At 39.0% G+C, this 19,195-nt stretch overlaps 1 protein-coding gene across 1 annotated transcript in view; it reads left to right on the forward strand.

Moving 5' to 3' along the window:
• The window catches only part of THSD4 (thrombospondin, type I, domain containing 4), an 80,121-nt gene that overhangs the window by 50,279 nt on the left and 10,647 nt on the right, over positions 1-19,195 (forward strand). Inside the window, exons 3-8 of the mRNA XM_009078778.1 lie at positions 8,064-8,239; positions 8,732-8,828; positions 9,754-9,996; positions 12,694-12,823; positions 13,637-13,841; positions 14,609-14,782. Coding sequence (XP_009077026.1) covers positions 8,064-8,239; positions 8,732-8,828; positions 9,754-9,996; positions 12,694-12,823; positions 13,637-13,841; positions 14,609-14,782 — 1,025 coding nt within the window. The remainder of the gene's footprint in view (positions 1-8,063; positions 8,240-8,731; positions 8,829-9,753; positions 9,997-12,693; positions 12,824-13,636; positions 13,842-14,608; positions 14,783-19,195) is intronic.

The raw sequence follows: 19,195 nt of genomic DNA on the forward strand, positions 1-19,195 counted from the left end.
TCATGGTTTAAGAGCACATATGTAATGATCTCTATTCAGTGTGTTGGTCAGGAGACCTGTGGGTCTGGTGGAGAAGGTCTGGAAGATCAAACTTGAGAAACACTAGCAACTATCTGCAGAGCAGTTTACAAGCAATCTACTTGCTCAGTGTAGGGCAGAAAAAAATAAGTAACTTCTTGCTAAAAGAAGGAAAAAACCAGCTTTCTTGTTATTCTTGGAAAAACTTAAATTTAGTTCCTGATGGCAAAATAATTATATAGTTTGTACTAGTTATACTTAATTAATTTTCTTCTATTGTCCATTTGGATTCTGGACTCCACTATTTTATCTGTGCTGCAGACAAAACACTGCCAATAATTGACCAGACTTAATTAGTGACCTGGGGATAGACTCACAAGTTGCAAGTCCATGATTTTTTTCTGGTTTTCCATGAAAACATTTGATCAGAGAAATAATTTTTTTTCATTCATATGTAGCTTGGGAATAAAGAACAATGGTAGAATGAGAAGTGATACCATGAAATTATTTGTATTTGGAATAATCATGTGCTGCTTTCTGTGAAATATTTTGGTCATATTCTTTGTTGTTCTTGGAGCTATGAAAGTCATCAATAAAATGTGATGATTTCTGGTTTTGTCATGTCTATAGATTTCTGGGCTTATCTCCAGGTATCAGTTGTGTGTTTCACATGGTTTGATAGCTTTGTCAAATAAATATCAAATCAGTTCCATCCCAGACTATCTTTTTTTATGTTTAAGTGTGTGGACTGACATAATCTGTAACATGTGTGATAATGATCTGAGCCTTTATAGCCAGAAAATAATGCCTGAGAAAATGAATACCAACACTGACTCAACTTGCTGTATTTCTAAGCTTTCCCCTGACCACCCAGCTCATTGTGCCACAATTCCTCTTCTGGCACAGTGTACTCAGGTAAATGGAGAGAGCCTTTCATTAGTGGCTAGATTATGTTTGTTTGCTGGGAGGATCTGGGATAAGTTAATGTTGTTTTAAGCTAAGACTATGGTTTACTATGCTGTTGTCAATGTTTATTGAAGAACGAGTTAGTGAAGAATTGAATGTTTTTCTCAGGCCTGAACATGAGCAGTGGAACTAAGTCTGTCTGGTTTAGTTTGTGGGCTGTGTCCTTACTGTCATAGCCAGTGACTGAATCAAAGCAGCTGTATCCTTACCATCATGGCCATTAAATTAATCAAAGCCAATCTTGTCCCACTCATAGTAACCTCTGACCTCTCTTTGCTGCTCAGTCTCTGTGCCAGTGTCCTGTTCAGATCTGCCTTGTGTGCTGGGCCCAGTTGTACATTTTGCCTAACCTGCTTTTCAGTAGGGGAAAACTATTTTAGATCTCTCCTCTATACTGCTGTCAGCATTTGTTCAAATGTTACTGAGTTTGAGACTTCAGTGTCTTTGTCAGACTTGCCTGAAATCAGACCCTAGGTCTGAAATCTCTCCAGAGAGTGGGAATGACAGAATTTAGCCAGAGGAATTCATGTCTAAGCTAGGGGACCCAGCAGTGCTTTGCAGCTCCCAGATCTGTGTGTTTTCAGTTACAGTGTTCAGCTTTACCACACAGAGCATCCAAAATTCTTGAGAAATTCCACTTGAAATTCAAAACAGCTTAAGAGTGTTCATTAGCTCCAGTTTTTCACTGCAAGGAATAAAAGCTATTTAGCAAACAAAAGAAGCAGTTATGATTCTTTCTACTTCAGCTTTTGATTCTCGTGAGATACAGTGCTCTTTTCTGCAGAGATGTCACAATCTGCTGTTTTAGCTTAGCTGTCATACAACTATTCCAGTTCTTGGCAGTTGTCAAGGAGTGCAAGGAGGTACAAAACATTTTTTGTTATGCCAGCTGGAGAAAAGAGTGGGCTATCTGCACATGTGCATTTCACTAATCTGGCCCTTCTGACTGAAGTAGTGTCTAGATTAGATGATAATTTAATTGCATTTATCTCCCCATAGGATTTATGCCAAGTGTGTGCTGAGTTTCTGTGCTGGGCTAACTAATGTGCAGCTGAACTGTGCCAGAAGGCTCAGCTATCATGTTCAGAGCCATTAGGAGACAGTCAGATCAACTCCTGAAATACAAGAACCAGATTCTAACTGAAATTATGTAACCAAGCCAAATGCTATAATCTGCAGGTTTAGTGGGAGCTGCATGGGAAAAATATCACATGCTGCATTGGAAATATATCCCTCCTGGAGACTACTAGTCCTGACTGTTGTTTGTTATTTCTGAATACTTGGTTTGCAGCTCTTGTCAGTGCAGAGTATTTCCCAGTGTCACTGAGGTAGGGCAGGAAATATGTTCCTACAAATTCAAGCCATGGGTTTTCACCCAGCATTTTGCTCGAGCTGATGCAGCAACGTGGCTTTTGGAGTCAGAAGCAGAAAAAGGAAAGGCATACCTGAGTGAAGAGGAAACTGCCATCAGCAGGAGGAGACTGGGGAGCAACAGTTTAATGAATACCCCAAAAGGAGAATGACTGCTGGAGAGCAGAAAATGAGCATTTCTGTTTGCAATGACTAGCTGTAAAACCTTTACCCTTAAGCAAGTAAACAGTATTTTCTTTTAGCATGTAGAAAAAGCTGTAGTGAGCTTTGTTGCTCTCATTAGGAAACACATCCAGAACATGTCTGCTTTCTCAAAACTGAAACAGCAGTAAATTGGACCTAAGACAGCAGAAGAGGAATCTCTTGTACTTGCTTTTTCTGACACTGTTATGGTGGAAGGATAAAACCTGCCAAAGTAGGACCTCAGGACAAACTTGGCAAAATTGGTTTAATGCAATTCAAATGTATTCCCCTATGAAGCAGGATTTCTTTTATATGATAGCTCCCTAAGGAGAATATCAGAACTGCTCCTTGAGCTGTTGATCTGAAGCCTGCTTTTAATATTTTAGATAAGAAAGAAAACTGCATAAGCCTTTCCTTGGAAATAATAGCATCCTAGAATTATCATTTACTTGTAATAGCATTGAAAATCTGGTACTTTTATCTAGTATGTACTATAAAAATATTTAAACAATTGCTTGAATGCTAATGTTAGCATTAAACACTGTATGTCATATATAATTTGCAGTGTCATGACTACTGCTCAGTTCATGGATAACATGCAGCAGTACCTTTGCAAAATAAGCATATGCCCAGGCTATTCAAAGCTGTAAGCAAAGATGTTTGTTGGATTTCTAAAAAGTAGATTTTGAAGTGCCTACTAGGTGAAAAAATGATTAAGATTTGTATGGATAGGGTATCTATTATAGGGTAGCTGTATAGAAAAACAGAACCAAAATTTCAGATGTTTCCCAGATCCATACATGAATAAGTCCCTAAAATTTGGATGCTGGGCTGGAAATACAAAAGGATCCAATTTACTTCTGGTCTCAGTCAGGATCTTAAAAACACATGGCAAGTCGTATTACACTTTTGTATGATGTTTGCTTCTGGTCCTCGCTGGATTGAGGAAGAGGGGAGGCATACACAGGGGGCTTTAGTCCCAGAGTTCATCTTGGAAAGTACTCTTTTGCATTAGGATTACATAAGGTCATATAGCACTTCTTAGTGGAGAGTTCCACTCTCTGGTCTGTGTCCTTTTGATAAAGTTAAAGTGACCAGTAATGACTTTGAACTTCCAAAATGGTTGAAAGTTCAGCAACACTTTCCCTCAGCTATGCACAGTTAGAAGATGCCCATTTTTGTTTGTCATAGAAGACTTGTAGCCTTACCCTGTCTTGATTGCCAGTGAAAAAACTAAATATCGTGCCAGAGGTGAAGGTGTCCAACCTACAGAGACACTGTCTTCAGATTCAGTTCATACAATCTGATACTAATTTAGGGCCCAGTCAGTGAACTGCTGACCATTTTGTAATATCCTCTGTTGGCTTTGGAATAAGGGTTTGTAGGATCAGATTGTTAAAATCATTTGATTCTTGCTGATCATGAGATCTTAGCCCTACTCATATTTCTCGAATTAAACTTAAGAGTCCTGTGGGAGCTTTGCCATAACCTCAGTAGGAGTCTGAATTCAAAAAAAAGTCAGAGGCAAATAATAGATAATTCAGTTCACGAGGAGTGTGCCAAATTTCTCCCAAATACTCTGTAACTAAGGTGCCTTCTAATAGTCAGCAAATATCTCTGCTTTAGGAAAGGAGTTGTTTCAGAGAATCCAGTTGAACTACTGCATATTTCATTATTTTAAAACTGTCTGCTATTGAGTCTGTAGGGATTTGGCTTTTTTTCTCTGTGTTTCAGAGGTATTTTGAGTAGCCTAGAAGCTCTGTGCTGTAACTCACAGTATTTCTAGGTTGTGGTCCATATGCTCAGACAAGCTGTGTTTTGTAAAACTGAATAGTTTGGGGGGTTTTTTGTTGTGGGTTGGTTTTTTTTAGTGTCTGAAGTTGTCATCAGGTACATTTGGAGAGAGATTTTTACAACCTATATGCATTCAGAGGTAGGCAATGATTTTAGGAGTTAGACTTCTGGTGTTGCTGCTGGTCAACAAGCTCTAAGTGTAGCTGCTCACAGTTAGTGGCCAGATCAGTGCAGTCCATTTGTTGGACTTTTCCAACAAGCCCCTCACTTCCAAGGCTCTCTGAGGTTCCTCATGCTTTGCACTATGAAACTGAATTACTTATCTCACAGTAGATTTCACCAAAGGGCATCTGTATGGTTTAGTAGTCCAAGGTGCACCATCCTCACTGATTCTTATAATCCACTGTGTGAATATTTTAGATTTGTCTCTCCACAAAGCTCCACAAAACATTTTTGTACAGGACATACAAGCAGAAGTTGTGTGTTTCTTTCACATCTTTGATCACAGTGCTTATTCAGAAGTAGTTTGATTATTTACTGCAGCTGCAGCTGAGCACTTTGTTTAAAGGTACTGGGAAGGTGGTGGTGTTTCTACAGAAAGTTGTTATGGCCAAGACATTCTTGCACTTTAATTCAACTTCAACAGCAACAGAAAAAAAAAAAGCTTATTAAAATAAAATATCAAAAAAATGCTCCAGATGTGATGTGTCAAGTAAAAATTGTGCTAATGGTGTAAGAATAAGATAGCTGCTGCACTTTACCTATAAGATGTTTTGGTTTAATTGACATTTGCCAAACAAATGCAGCTTGAGAGCCACATCCATTTCACCCACTCAGCTGTTCTAGGTGCCTCTTGAGGAAGTTTATCAAAGAACTTCTTACAATGTCTTATCAATCTTTGACTTGCACCTCAAGTGCCTCAGCAGCTTGTCAAGGTTCCCTGGATGAAATTACCAGCAAGACATTTTCAACTGACATCAACAGCACAAGCCTTTGCTTTGATTGCCACTGACCACAGTTGCAGACATGCATCCTCTTCCCAGAATAGAGGAGCTGCTCTCTGCTTTGCTCTCTTTGGGTCAGGACCAAAGGAGAGATACTTAATCATTTTTGTATCTGGGAAATAACCTTGATTCTGTCTAAAGTCTTATTATGGTTTGTAAAGCAATTAAGTAGGACTTAGGACACTGTTCTCCCAGACAGAAAGGCCTTAGGACAGAGAAATATAGTGTATTAACTGGATATTAATGCTGTTTCCAGATTTGAGAGGTTTTATTATTGGTACTGTGCCTATTTTGGGTGAAAATGTACTAGTTCCACACATAAAATATTTCTCTTCAGATATGGTTAGACAAACAGGAGTCATTCAGCAAGACATTGACAAAATATATCAAACTGCTTATATGGAAGTGTTAATCAGCATTTGGATCCTGAGATATTCCATATTGCTAGTGCAGCACATTAGTGAAGGACACTGTAAACAGCACAGTTTTAGTTAAAAAGCTGATTCCAAGATGAAAGATAGATTAAATGTGCTCCAGCCTATATGAGGAATTCCTCATGAGGAATTAATGGCAAAGGTTTTCATAATCTTTCATGCTTTGGCTGAAAATATTAGCACCATAAAAATTCTTCAGGGGGCAGAGTTGAGGTGGTAGCTGCAGAGTGATCAAAACATAAAAGAGGCACAATTTTCCCTATTTATGGAGAGACCTCTTTCAAATCTGCCATGTGATGGGTTTGAAATGCAAGTTTAATGTGCTCTCAGTTTCTCAGACAGTCATCTTTTACAGCTTCGTTATTAATAACCATTTCATCTTAGCCAGCGCTTTCTTTTTTTCTGAGCTCTTGATAATTCATTTATCTTACTTGTTTAGCATCAATCTAAGAAAAAATACTCAGATCATAAAGTCAAGGAAGCATTCCACATTCATAACCAATGTAAAAGCCAGTCTCCAATAAATTTTGCAGAAATGTTTAGTCTACAGTTGTTGGAATTAAAAAGTAATCAGTGTAAATAGCATATAAATAGCAAGTAAATAGTGTGACTGGGGTTCACATTTAACCTGTATGCAGGAGTGTGTGAGCTGTAATTTTTCCTCCCAGCACTGTAAGAGTAATGCTGAGGCAGTTCTCATGGCTGTGATAGTTGTAGTATGGTTCTTTATTGCTGTCTTTCTCTATCCTAACATGATGTGCTTTGCACTGATATTTTGCCATGTTTCTCACCACAGTCATGCTGATGTTCTTCAGTGAGAAGCCTGCAGCAAAAGCTGAAAGATTGCTTCTGTTGATTAATTAAGTTAATTCAGATGTCTGGAATATGCAAGAATGATTAATGTTTCTTTTCTGATGTGTATTACTTTGGAATTAATGGCATAAGTCTAATTTCCCATCATTTAGACCATGCATGTAGACTTTTAAAGTTTATCCCAGTAGCATAAATTGTTGGGTATAATGTTGAGAGCATTTAAACTGAGTATCACAGTTGTGACATGGCAAAGAAGAAACAGTGTCTGGAATAACTGGGTCCTTGACATGAAATTTTTGTAAGTTGAAAGCTTCTACCTTGAATTTGTATTTTAAAAAGTAAATTATCAAGCAATACACAGCCAAGGGTATTAGTAGATTTTGTTGTCTGTTTTAGTCTGTGTTTAAAAGCAAATTCTTTGGTAATAAAATTTAAAATCTATTAGCAGAGCCTTTAGAGAAAGGGTTGTGTCTTTCCTGTGTACTTAAGCAGTGTCTGATGTGGTTTCACTCTCAAGATATTCCTATGTTTTAAAATAATATGTAAGTCTCATATTGCATTCAGTTATGCACATGTATGTGGCAGGAGTTTCTAAACTTAAGGACTTAAAATTGTAGTCACATAGATCAGGAAAGTAGGAACAAGTAGGAACAGAAGCACCTAAGTCACCAAAGCAATGACTTGCCAATGAGGACAAAGGGAGTGCACTGCCCAGCTGGATATTGAATCTGTATTTCATCCTCCCCTGGCTAGTGTCTGATCACAAGTCACTTTTTCCTATGCAGGAGATCCTAGTGGCATTTGCAGAGAGCTCATCATTCCAAGCAGTGCAGCACACAGGGCTCTGCAGATGTGCTGACATGAGAATCGTGTTCTGGAAAGGAAATGGTGTAGGGCTCTGCAGATGTGCTGATACAAGAATCGTGTTCTGGAAAGGAAATGGTGGCACTAGCCAAATGGCTTCATGAAGGATAACTGTAATATTTGGCAACTTGGGATACTCAAGCATCCCTAAATTGTTTGGTGCTTCTGCATTGTGTAATGTATGATTTTCTGTGTCTGACTGTGTTTGTCCTGCCTAAATCATTAAATAGTGGATTGAATGGGAAGAAAGTGGAGGAAAAGCACTTCCTCAGTGTCCATGTGTGTTTGGTGTGTGCTGCTGGCTGGGTCAGTCCTGTGACCACCTGTGAGAAACTGTTGGGAAAGTTTTCCAAGCTGTCTTTGATTCTTCCTTCTTTTCTTGCAGCATAAACATACCAAGTGTTCACACGAAGTTTTCCAAGACTGGTTTGTGTTTGTTGGGGTGTTTTTCCCCACAACTACTAATGTAACTGTTCTTTTCAACAGCTTTATCCACCTGGAATCAGAGAATAACTAACAGTGTTCTCTGCACCTTTGGGGGTTTTCATTGGGCACCAGTATGTGAAAGTGATGTCCTCTGATCAAAGTCCTTGTGTTTGTGTCCCATCCTCTACAGCCTTGCGGAGTCGGTCGGGACGGTCCATCATCAATGGAAACTGGGCGATTGATCGCCCGGGGAGATACGAAGGTGGTGGGACAATGTTCACTTATAAACGCCCCAATGAGATCTCCAGCACTGCAGGGGAGTCATTTTTAGCTGATGGTCCAACAAATGAAGTCCTTGATGTCTATGTGAGTTAGTATTTAGATTAATCTTGCTGATGGAAAAAATTGTTCACTTCATTGTTCACAATAAAATTGCATTCAGTGCCAATACTTTGTTTAATTTGAAACATTATTTCTGATATTTTACCTGTTTGCTGTTGTTTCCATCTTGCTCCAGATCATAGGAAATCTAAATCAAGCCTTTTTCTTGCAGACTTTACTGATCCACTAAAACTAATTTTACTTGTTGTGCTGCTTTCAGTTGCTTAGTAAAATAGATTTAAAGCATACAAATGTGTGCAGAGTTGTGGCTAGCATAGAGCAGTGTCAGTCTGGCTGCACTCAGATGATGTCTTCATTCAGTTGAAGATGAACGTGGCATTCTTTGGAGACAGTCGTTAATCATTGTTTCTGTCCTGACCAATGATAAATGTTATGTAGCTTATCAGTTCAAGTTCATGTGTAAGTATTAGTAATAACAAGTGGAAGAACTCACTGTGTGCCTGGTTTTATTTTTAGATGATACATCAGCAGCCTAACCCGGGTATACATTATGAGTATATCATTCCAGGAGACAATGTCATTAGTCCTCAGCTGCTTGCTCACAGGAGACCAGGTAAAGAGCCACCATTTCCTATTATTAAACACATTTTGTTATCCAGTGAGATATTGGAGAAATTCATACCATTAAATTCTGTGTAAATGCTGCCATTGATGTGGGAGAGGCCCAGAATTTCACCCTACATGTTGAAAGAGAAGTCAGCATAGATTTGGGAACTTCAGTGAATTAATCCTGGCAGGGATTATTTATACTTTATTTGGGAATCTGGAATTTCTCCTCTCAGTAACAATTTTGTTGCTAAAATGTAAGCCATGAGCTTGCATGAGCTGGAGTGTTGTAACCATGTCTCAGAAATGAAATAGAATATGATTTTCCTTTTCAGAGTTTGAGATAATTTAAAACAACCCTTCACAGTTTCTCTTTCCTCTCCCTACTGGAGAGGATCAAAGAGAATAGTGTTTCCTTCCCAAGCCAGAATCTGGACAGCTTGTACTCCTGACTGAGCTGTGGATATGTGCTGCATGTACTCTTACAAAGTTCTGAAGGACAGTAAAAAATGTGCAAGTGAATTTGGTCCTAGTTTTAATGCTCGTGACTTGCCTTGACAAATTTCTAAGTGTGTTTGTAGTCTTCATAATGAGGAGCAGCTGTGCTGTGCCATGGGCAGGCCCAGAATGCAGGGCATGGTACAAAACAAAAAAGCTTTGAGAAATCTTGACACTGGGTGCATTAACACTACAGCATGTTTGGAGATTCTTCAGTGTTTAGTTTTCAATGTATTAGCTGGCTGAGACTTGGTTATCTTAGTTTAAAACAACACAGTCTTTGCAGGTCACTATTAGGCAGTCCCTACATAGCAGATGAAAGTGGCTTTCAAGTGGAATGATGCTCCAGTTCTGATTATTAGTGGATGGAAGCATAGCCTGATACTTGCATGTGAGGCTCATTATTTTACTTTTCTATTATTGTCCATCATCAGGGGAGCCACTGAATGGTCAGTTAGGAATGCCAGAAAGCACAAGTCATGAGGATGAGGATTTGCATAGAGAGACAGACATTCTCACTGGACAGTCAGCTGGAACTTTTCCAGTTATTCAGCCAGGAAGATTTCCTTCTCATCAGCCAGAGAACCAGGTTCCTGCTATGCAACCACCAAGACAAAACCGAGAACACAACTGGAAACAGGTTGGAAAAACTGAGTGCACTACTACATGTGGGAAAGGTAAGTGCTTTGGACACCATGCACAGAAAATCGATGGCACACTGGGAGGGTTCCAGTGTGGGAGAGGAGAAGCAAAGAGGGAAGGTGCAGTGTGACTATTCAGCAAGTCTCATGTGTGTAAAGCGTGGCTAGACTTGGTGTTTTCTGTTATCTTACTAGCAGAAGTCATGTCAGTACCATTACACGTGCTTATATTTACATCAGTAGAAACAGCAAAATTACAAACATGAAATACAAATCATGGAAATTATAAGGAAAGATAGGAAATTTGCCTCTGAAAGGAAATATTTCAGGATTTGAGAGCAGGAGTCTGACTCTGTTGAGACTCAATGAACATTTCTTGGGATCTTGGTGTGAGAAGCCTTCCTGAATCTCTGATGCCCCTAAGGCATTTCAAGTCAAACTAGATTATACAGGCTGACAAAGAAGGGAGTGGAAAAGTCAGAAGGAAAATCTTTCATTATTTAAGGCTTTGTTTTCATTTTGGATCATTCAGTACAGGACACTTTCTTCTATTTCCTTTTCTCCATGTTATCCATTTTCTGCTACTGTATTTCTTCTTGCAGAAATGTAGATGATGTATGGTTTTTAATTTTTTGTAATGAGCCACCAAAGCTCAATTGCATTAGGAAATTCTAAGTTGGAAAAGAAAGAAAGAAAAATTATTTTTGTGCTACCTAAGGAAAAAGGGAAGATAAATCAACAGTTTTGATGAAAAGCTGTGAGATTTCAAAGCACTTCAAGTGAAACTTTAAAAGACTATTACTTTTTACAAAGTGAAAATGCTTCCCATGAGAACTGCCACAAACTCTTGTCCCAGATTTCCACTTAAGATGACTGAGCAGCTAGATCAGTTGGAATTTGGACAGTGTGGAAACTGCTATTGCTCCTGTCAAGGAAGTGGAGTGGCACATCATCCCTCTCTGTTGTTCAGAGAGCAGAGCACTGGTGCACTGTAAATTCCTGCAGTCCTGGAGCCACAGAAACTTTGTACAGATTTGCCTGTAAGGTCTTGCAGGAAGAGCACCTCTCTTCATCTTCTCTGAGCACAGCCTGTGCCTTAAAACAGCCTCAAAAAACAGGTGTCTCAAAAAAGGTTGTCTACACCTTGGAAATGGCTTGGGGTGTATAAGTTTGTCACTTTCTAAAAGAATAGGAGGGAGGTTAAAGACTGCGAACTGGTGGGTTTTCCTTAGGCTTCAGAAAATATAATAGCTTTTTCTGAAGTATTAGTGTAAGGGAGCTGGTGAGACACAAAGCTGTGGATTAAATTATTGAACAAATATTACATCTGTGAGCATTGCAATTTAAAATTTTCCATCCTGAAGTTGAAGTGTGCCATCCAACAGTTCCCACCAGCTACAGCCACCCTTGTGTGCCTGCCTAAACCACCTGAATTTTGGTTTTTCTCTGATTCTATTTCTGATTGCAAACACTGAAAATTGACACTTCTGACTTGGTCTTCTTGTTGTCCACTACATTACCCCAAAGTCTGAAGTATATTTGCTAATATCAAGATCAGTCAGGATAGTTTTACTTTCAAAACACAGCCTTATCCAGAAGGATCACACATCATCCATGCATTTCAAAGGCAAAATGACAAACATGAGATCTGGGAAGAAAGCATTCCAGGAAATGGAGGAGAGCATTCCAGGAAGTTTATGGGAAGAAGTGTAAACTGTGTATCTGCCTGTCTGGTTGAATAGCATTCCACTTGTGCTTATTTCATTCTGTGGAAGAAGGTTAAGCCTATGCAAAATATTTCTCTTTCAGTCCAAAATTAATTTTCATGTTTGTGGTTTACTTCTCTGCCTAATTCTGAATTTCTGCACTAATAAGGCTTCAATACCAATAAATAATTAGTCATTCAGAGTTTTTTGTTGTAGGATAGCCTAAAACCACTAAAATCACCCAATTTTTAAGTCAGTGAGCCTAGCTTCAAGTGGTTGAGTTGGCAGTTGTTGGTTGTCCTTTACCACTTCTCTTTGGTTGAGTTAATGTACTTTGACTTTTCACTTCCCAAATCCAAGTAGACATGTCAGCACCATGCTCTTTGTCAATGTTTTGCTGGTCAATTTGCAATAGTAATAGAAATGGAGTTCTGTCTTTCTGCTCTAGTATGAAAGACTGAGCATTAAATATGGAGTGGTAAGTTTTGGCGAGTGTGTAGTCTACAGTAATGGTTAACCTGTAAGCTTTACCTGATGAATCTTCTCAAAATCAGGGTAAAGTGAATAATGTTCTCACGTATTTCCTGACCACATAACTCTGAAGTAAGGAGGCTTAGTCTCTTTCCAGAAGCATGACAGAATGGCTGCTAATTTTTTCCTCCTGTCAAGCCTGTGTTGTGACCACTTGGCTGCATGTTTTTTGAATTGCCTGAAACTTAATGTTTGTACTCTGCACTACAAAGATCTCATACAGACCAAGGAACATGTTTTCTCAGCCTTTCCTACAGTGTTTCTCAGCCTTTCCTACCGTGCCATGCTGTACTTTCCACATACTAAATACTTCCCACAACATTACAATGTCAATAGTGCAACATTCAGCTCTTACATTTAGAAGGTTTGGATAAAATCTTAGTCTGTCCTTCCTGTTGTTAAGTTACCTGTTTCCTTTCTCCATTGGTGTTGGATGCTGCTGTTGTGACTGCAGAGTCTTTTGCAATTCTTCACCTACTTTTCTTGTTCATTTCAGGATCACAGTACCCAATCTTCCACTGTGTCAACAGAGTCACTCATGAGGAGGTACCTGAGAGTTACTGTGACAGCAGTACCAAACCCATTCCAGAGGAGGAGGCCTGCAACCTCTTCCCATGCCCAGCTTTGTAAGATATTCCAGTTTCAGTCAAGTGAAAAATGCCAATGGCATTGATGTTTTGCATGTGAAAGAGGTTATTTGAAGTAGGAAGCTAGTTTCTAATGCTCTAAGTGCTATTACAGTGTCTGAGATGTCTGACAACAGTTTCCCAGGGCATGTCAGATACTCAGGAACTTCTGAACCTATTTGCTTGATCTCTTCTTTCACCAAGCATTTTGCTCACCTTTTTCATTCTAACAACTCATGTTAATTCAGGATAATGTCAAGAATAAAAACAAAGAAATGTATCTAAAGAATACAGAGATTTTATTTGCTCTTCTCAAGAGTTCTGAAATAAAATGTGTGTACAGTTCAGATCCTTCCCTTCATGCTTGAAATGAAAACTGAGAGGGGGAAAAATGACATATTTATACAAAAGTGACTAAAGAAATACAGTGAAATCTTGGAATGAGAAGAATATATCTAGGGATGCTTTTCATCTCTGAAATTAATTGTCTTTATTCATTGCTTATTATTTGCTGTTTCAGTTATACTGATCAATGAGTGCCTGGGTGCACTCTGTGGCTTTGGTGGTATTGCCCTTTTTTAGAGCCTTTGCTGCAGAAAGCTTTTAGGCATAACATCTCAAATTTTTGGGAAGTGTCCCTAGGGCAATAATATATATTCCATAAGGAATAGTTATGCATGCAGAGTCTCAAGTGTTATTTTATAGCATTCTCTACCCTCAGAATCCTTTCATTCAAGTTGTGTTGAGATTGGCATTAGAGAATTCTTTCCAGGAAAAAAAAAAAATCTTTTTTTTTTTTTTTTTTTTTTTCAGCTGGGATATAGGGGAGTGGTCTGAGTGCAGCAAGACCTGTGGCCTTGGTATGCAGCACCGACAGATCCTGTGCAGGCAGATGTATGCCAATCGCACCCTGACAGTGCAGCAGTATCGCTGCCACCACCTGGACAAGCCAGACACCACCAGCACTTGCCAGCTGAAAATCTGCAGTGAATGGCAGATCAGGACAGAGTGGACCTCAGTGAGTAGAATTGATTCTTTGGGGGTATAAAACCCGAGAAAAGAAGAATTCTTTTCTTCCAGGTATCTTTAATGAAATGTGAATGTTTTGTTGGAAGCAAGGAAGCAGAATGTGAAAAGCCTTGGAAATATGCAAGTCTTAGTTCAATAAACCCCTGCTCAACTGTGAGCATTAAAGTTTCCTAAATAGAAAAAAAAGCTGAAAAAAGGTGGTTGCATAGCACACATGTGTCTATACCAAAGTAGGGAATGTATTTTACACAGTAAATAACTTGGACATGTAAATAGGGTAAAGCACATACATGTGTCTGTACCGAAGTAAGGAAAGTATTTTACACAATAAATAACTTGGACATGTAAATAGGGTAGACATTTAGCATTCTAAAACAAGGACAAAACAATGATGCTGCCTTTGGAAGCTCTGCCAGGTACCCTGGTATGCAGGTACTGCAGACTTTAATCTTCAAATTCCCAGAGACTTCCCCCTTCAAGTCTAGAGTGTTTACAGAACTCATCCAAACATTTCATGCATACACAGCAGAAATTTGCTTCCATCTTGTACCATAATCTGGATGCTTCATGTCATCAGACACAGATACCCATAGCTGTCCACACTCTCTGAGGCTGAAGAAAAGAGAGCAGAAGACCTTTACTAGTAAAAGGGACTCAGAAGTTGTGTTTCTGTGCATTGCTCTTGCTTCATACCTGCCCTGATAAACCACTGCAGTCCTTTTGTAGAGTCCTGATTCAACCTCCCTTTTGTTGCAGTGTTCAGTGCCTTGTGGAGTGGGGCAGAGGACTCGAGATGTGAAATGTGTCAGCAACCTTGGAGACATTGTTGATGATGAGGAATGTAACATGAAGCTGCGGCCAAATGATATTGAGAACTGTGACATGGGGCCCTGTGCTAAGAGCTGGTTCCTTACAGAATGGAGTGACAGGGTAAGGCTTCTCATCATCTTTGTGCTGCCAAATCTTCTGAAACAACCTAGGTGTGTCAGAATCAAAAAATACACATCTGTACAGCCATAAAGGACTAGTCTTCTTTTCCGTGTTTATCCTTGATCTCTTAAACAGGCAAAAACAAACAAAAAAAATAATGATCCTGAAGGCATCTTGAGTTTGTGTTAAGATACAGGAATGCATAGGAAGGGCAAGCGTGTGGGTACATGGCCAAACATCTGGATTTAGAATTGGCTCTGAGTCTGAACTTCCCAAAATATTGAGTGTGCTGAGATTTATTATTCTGCCTTGCTTAGCTCTGCATCTCAAGATTCAGGCTCTTAAAAGGTTCCCCGGTTTTTTTAAGGGATGCACATTTGAGGGTTTCCCCACTGTTTTTTTAAGGGATGCACATTTGAGGCCTGATGTCTGGGTTTAAGTTCAAGCCATAAAACAATTATCTAATAGCTGTGAAAAGAAGGGAATGACTTCATAAACACAGACAGGCTTGAGAGAGGCTCTTGTACTTTCTGAATGTGGATGTTGCAGCGTTTTTTTTATTCCAGTTTGTGAGACTCTGCATGAAAGCAATAAAACCAGTGGTGATTTACCTTGTTTCATGATTGGACTCAGAGTTGTTTTTCAATGGTGATATTTATATACTTTAATTAAAAGGCTCACAAACAAGGGCTGAGAAAAGCCTGGTATTTTGGTCCCTCTGGTGGATGCTTGTTTCATCTGTAAACAAGTTGAGCCTTCAGTCTGTAAACTCCTGGTTGCATCTCCCTTTTCTTTGACAGGCAAATCATATAATTTATCATTGAAGCTGTAAGATTACATTCATAACTTCATTGTTTCATTATTAAATCCTTTTATGGTATTACCATTGAAAGTTGGAATGTCAGGCTCATAGATTATGCATTAGTTTGGACACTTGGAAGATTTTCCACATGGTTTAAATACAAAGGTGGAGCAGGAACTTAACAAGTAAGACAGGTACCTGGGATGTCACATAATTTTAAAAAGACTGATCAGAGTCTTGCTACAATTAAAGGCCTGCAAAACTTTCAGCCTCCAGACAACTCAAATAGATTTTATAATGAAAGCAAAAAGACAGACTAATAAATCTGTGCTGTTGTCACTCCTCCCCAGTGTACATTCTTGCATAGGATGGACAGAAAGCTCCCAGGTGAAGTATAGTTATATAATATTAGTGCAAAGGGCAAAGATTTTGCTTGTAGGGGTTATGGCAGTACAGGGGGTTTTGGGGGTTTTCTTTAGTTGTAGAGCTGTTCTTTGTACAATGCTCTTAGAGTGATATTTTACAAGAGAGAAAAATGCATTTTACTCTCAAAGACATCTTGGAAAAACTGACCCAGCTGCTATCAGCTAGTGCAGTTCCATCACATAAAGCACAGACATTCCAGTGAAGATTCTAGCATCATTTTCTTCATTATTCTACACTGATACTTTGTCCTCTGCAGAATTAAAGGCAGTTTTTGTGCTGAAGGTTATGACTGTAAAATGTTATTATGCTTATTTATACGTGTTAAATGAGACATAGAAGTGAAGCAGGTAATGTGGAAAATTTGGAGTTTTTTTCTTACCACAAACATTTTAGGGTTGGAGAGTAAAGAATGGATTTTGTTACCTTCTCAGCTTATATAAGTGTACGGATTAATTTCTTCCAAATGCTTGCTACTGTAGTTGGCATGATTCACCATCACTCCTGCCAGCAGTGGGTTTGGAGTTTGAGTCACAAAGAGGATGGAAGGAACAGCTTATTTCAGGAAAAAAAGTAGATTTGGGCTGGAAGGTGCAGGATCTTCTAAGATTCACACATAGCTCATAACTGGGATGTTCAGAGGCACTTGGTGGCAGTGATTCCAGTGGAAGTCAGTGAGGTATAGGAGTAGTCAATAGCTTTGCCAAATCAAACCTTTAGCTTTCTCATTGTGCCTTTCAAGGGCTGTTTTTTGGGATCAGCAGTCTCTCTTTGTAGAGGAGTGTGTTTCTATTGAAAGGCAAGAGGAGAATTCTGTCATGGAATGGAAATGGGCATTCCCAGGTGTATGGACTTAGCACGTGTAATTTCCCCAACCAATTATTTCAGAAGTACTTTAAGCCAAGCCACACTTCAGCAATAAGCATAGATCAGCGATGGGCAGCCACAAATGGTTCAGATAAGCAGCCAAAAGTTCAAATGCTTTAAAAAAGCTTGTTCAAACCTCTTGAGTCTGCAAAACCGTGGTGGAAATCTCACAAGAACAGACCTTCTTTGTGAGATTTATTACATGCCTACTTCGAGTCCCAGCTGGAAATACCACAGAACAGTCTTTCCCATTGTATTTTGACATTTCAGCCGTGGCTAGAAATAAGAGGTAAAAGAACTTATCATAACTTTTGAGAACGTTGGAACTTTGAAATGGTTGAGTTCAAACTTGGGTACAGCTGTAAGAGAAGGCCTAGTCTGTACTTTTCTGAACCCACTTTGCAAACACTTAATGTGTACTGTTGCCCATGCAGCAAGCAGAGATTTCCAGAAGCCTGTCAGAGATCAGTTAGGCACATACTTTCTCTTTCAGCAAGGGATATATCAAACTCCCTTGTCCAGATTTATGTGATGCATGGGGCATTACCATACAGCCTTGGGTAATTAGTGAAACATCAAGAAAAAACACAGTAACATAAAAATTAGTTGTCTTTGCTGCCAACAGATGTCAGATCTCAGGATTTGATAACTGTGGTGCATAGTCATGCAGAATTTGACAAAGGGTATTCTTTAGCACTTTTAAGCAAAGGACAGGATCTACTTTAGGAATGGTGGAAAGATTTGGGGGTTCCTTATTTTACTGAAACCTTGCAAAGTTGTAATTAATGCAAAAAATCATGCTAGTTACCCTCATATAGTTTATAGTATATTTATATAGTTTCTGTGGTTCTGAATTGGAAGATTATATAATTAAATTTCCCTAAATGTAACTTCAGCAATATAACATATGTGCACTTAAAAACATAACAAATTTGTGTGCAGGAGTTGTGTTTCCTTCCCAGGGTGGGCTGTATGTAGCTTTACTCCCTGAATAACACTTGGCTGCCTTCTTGCCATGCTCCCCACTCTTGTTTTCCCACACTGTATTTATGTATTTTATGGCCCACCTGTTTTGCCCCATGGCACTGACCTTCCTGGATTCAGTTTCTGCACACACTGATTCTTTATTTGTGTCATTAAAACCCCTACATGTTCCTAAAACAATAGTTCTTGATTTGCATTATTTTGATAAGCAGGTATCAGGATTTTTTTGTTACACATCCACTTTTGCCTGCAAAGCTTCTGAGATGTGTAGCTACCATGTGCACACTGGTGAAACATGGAAGGAAGGAAAGCAGTTCATCCTTAGGAAACAAACCCTTCTTTTCTGGAAGGTATATACTATGTTAATTGTGAGGTAGTTCTAAACTCCATGTTCTGTTATCCCCCAGGCTCAGTCTTGAGAGAAACAGAGATTTTAACTAATTTCAGTGGTAGCAAATGAGGCTGATCTTAGTTTCTGTGTCTTTACATTTATTGCTCTAGTTGAGTATAAATAAGAGAATTAACTTAAGTTTCATGGCTTTGACTTCTCCATGATCTTTAACCTCTTTTGCCTATAGAGAGTCTGGACAAACCTCTGTGATATTTTTATGTGCATTTGTAGAGAGATGACTTCTGTCTCATAACTCTCCAACGATGTCATACTGCATGGAAACTGCAGAGTTCCACCAAACAGCATCCATTAATCAGTAGAGTAAATCTGGTGAACCTTACTGAACTTAGCGACAAAGTGGGATTGATGGGAGCAGATGAGATTCTTGCAAACATTTCACATGACTGATTCTTTGACAGCTCTAATTGCTGGAAAGTTTACTTCTCCTATGGGTCAGAAGTGGGAAACTGCATTTTCCTGATTTATAGCAATGGGAGACTCACCAGTGTTTCCTTTCAGCTAACTGGAGCATTCCCCTCTTGCATTTTTGTTTATTCCTCATTGCCATCTCCTCTCTTCATTTGTTTCTCATTTTATGTTTAGAACCTACTTAGAAAAGAAGCCAAAATACAAACAATTCTTAGATGTTAATGAGATTCTGCGGCCAAAATAAAATCTTGGGAAGAAAGAAAAAATGCTGCACATCAGGGAACATAATCAAAACAAATCAAACACATGCTCTGGATTTCACTCTTCATTAGAAGGAGTTACAGCGATGCTTCTGTAATATCTTCCAGGAGAGAACTGTAGTAAAAAGAGAACTTCATAAAAACCCAGTGCATTATTCCTCACAATTCTTAAGCATTGCCTAACAGGTTCAAGTGGGTTTATTGACCTGTCAAATGTGGAACCATGAATGAGTATTGTAGCTCACACTCTTCTTTCA

Source organism: Acanthisitta chloris, unplaced genomic scaffold (genome assembly GCF_000695815.1).
Source record: "Acanthisitta chloris isolate BGI_N310 unplaced genomic scaffold, ASM69581v1 scaffold5287, whole genome shotgun sequence".
NCBI classification, from domain to species: domain Eukaryota; kingdom Metazoa; phylum Chordata; class Aves; order Passeriformes; family Acanthisittidae; genus Acanthisitta; species Acanthisitta chloris.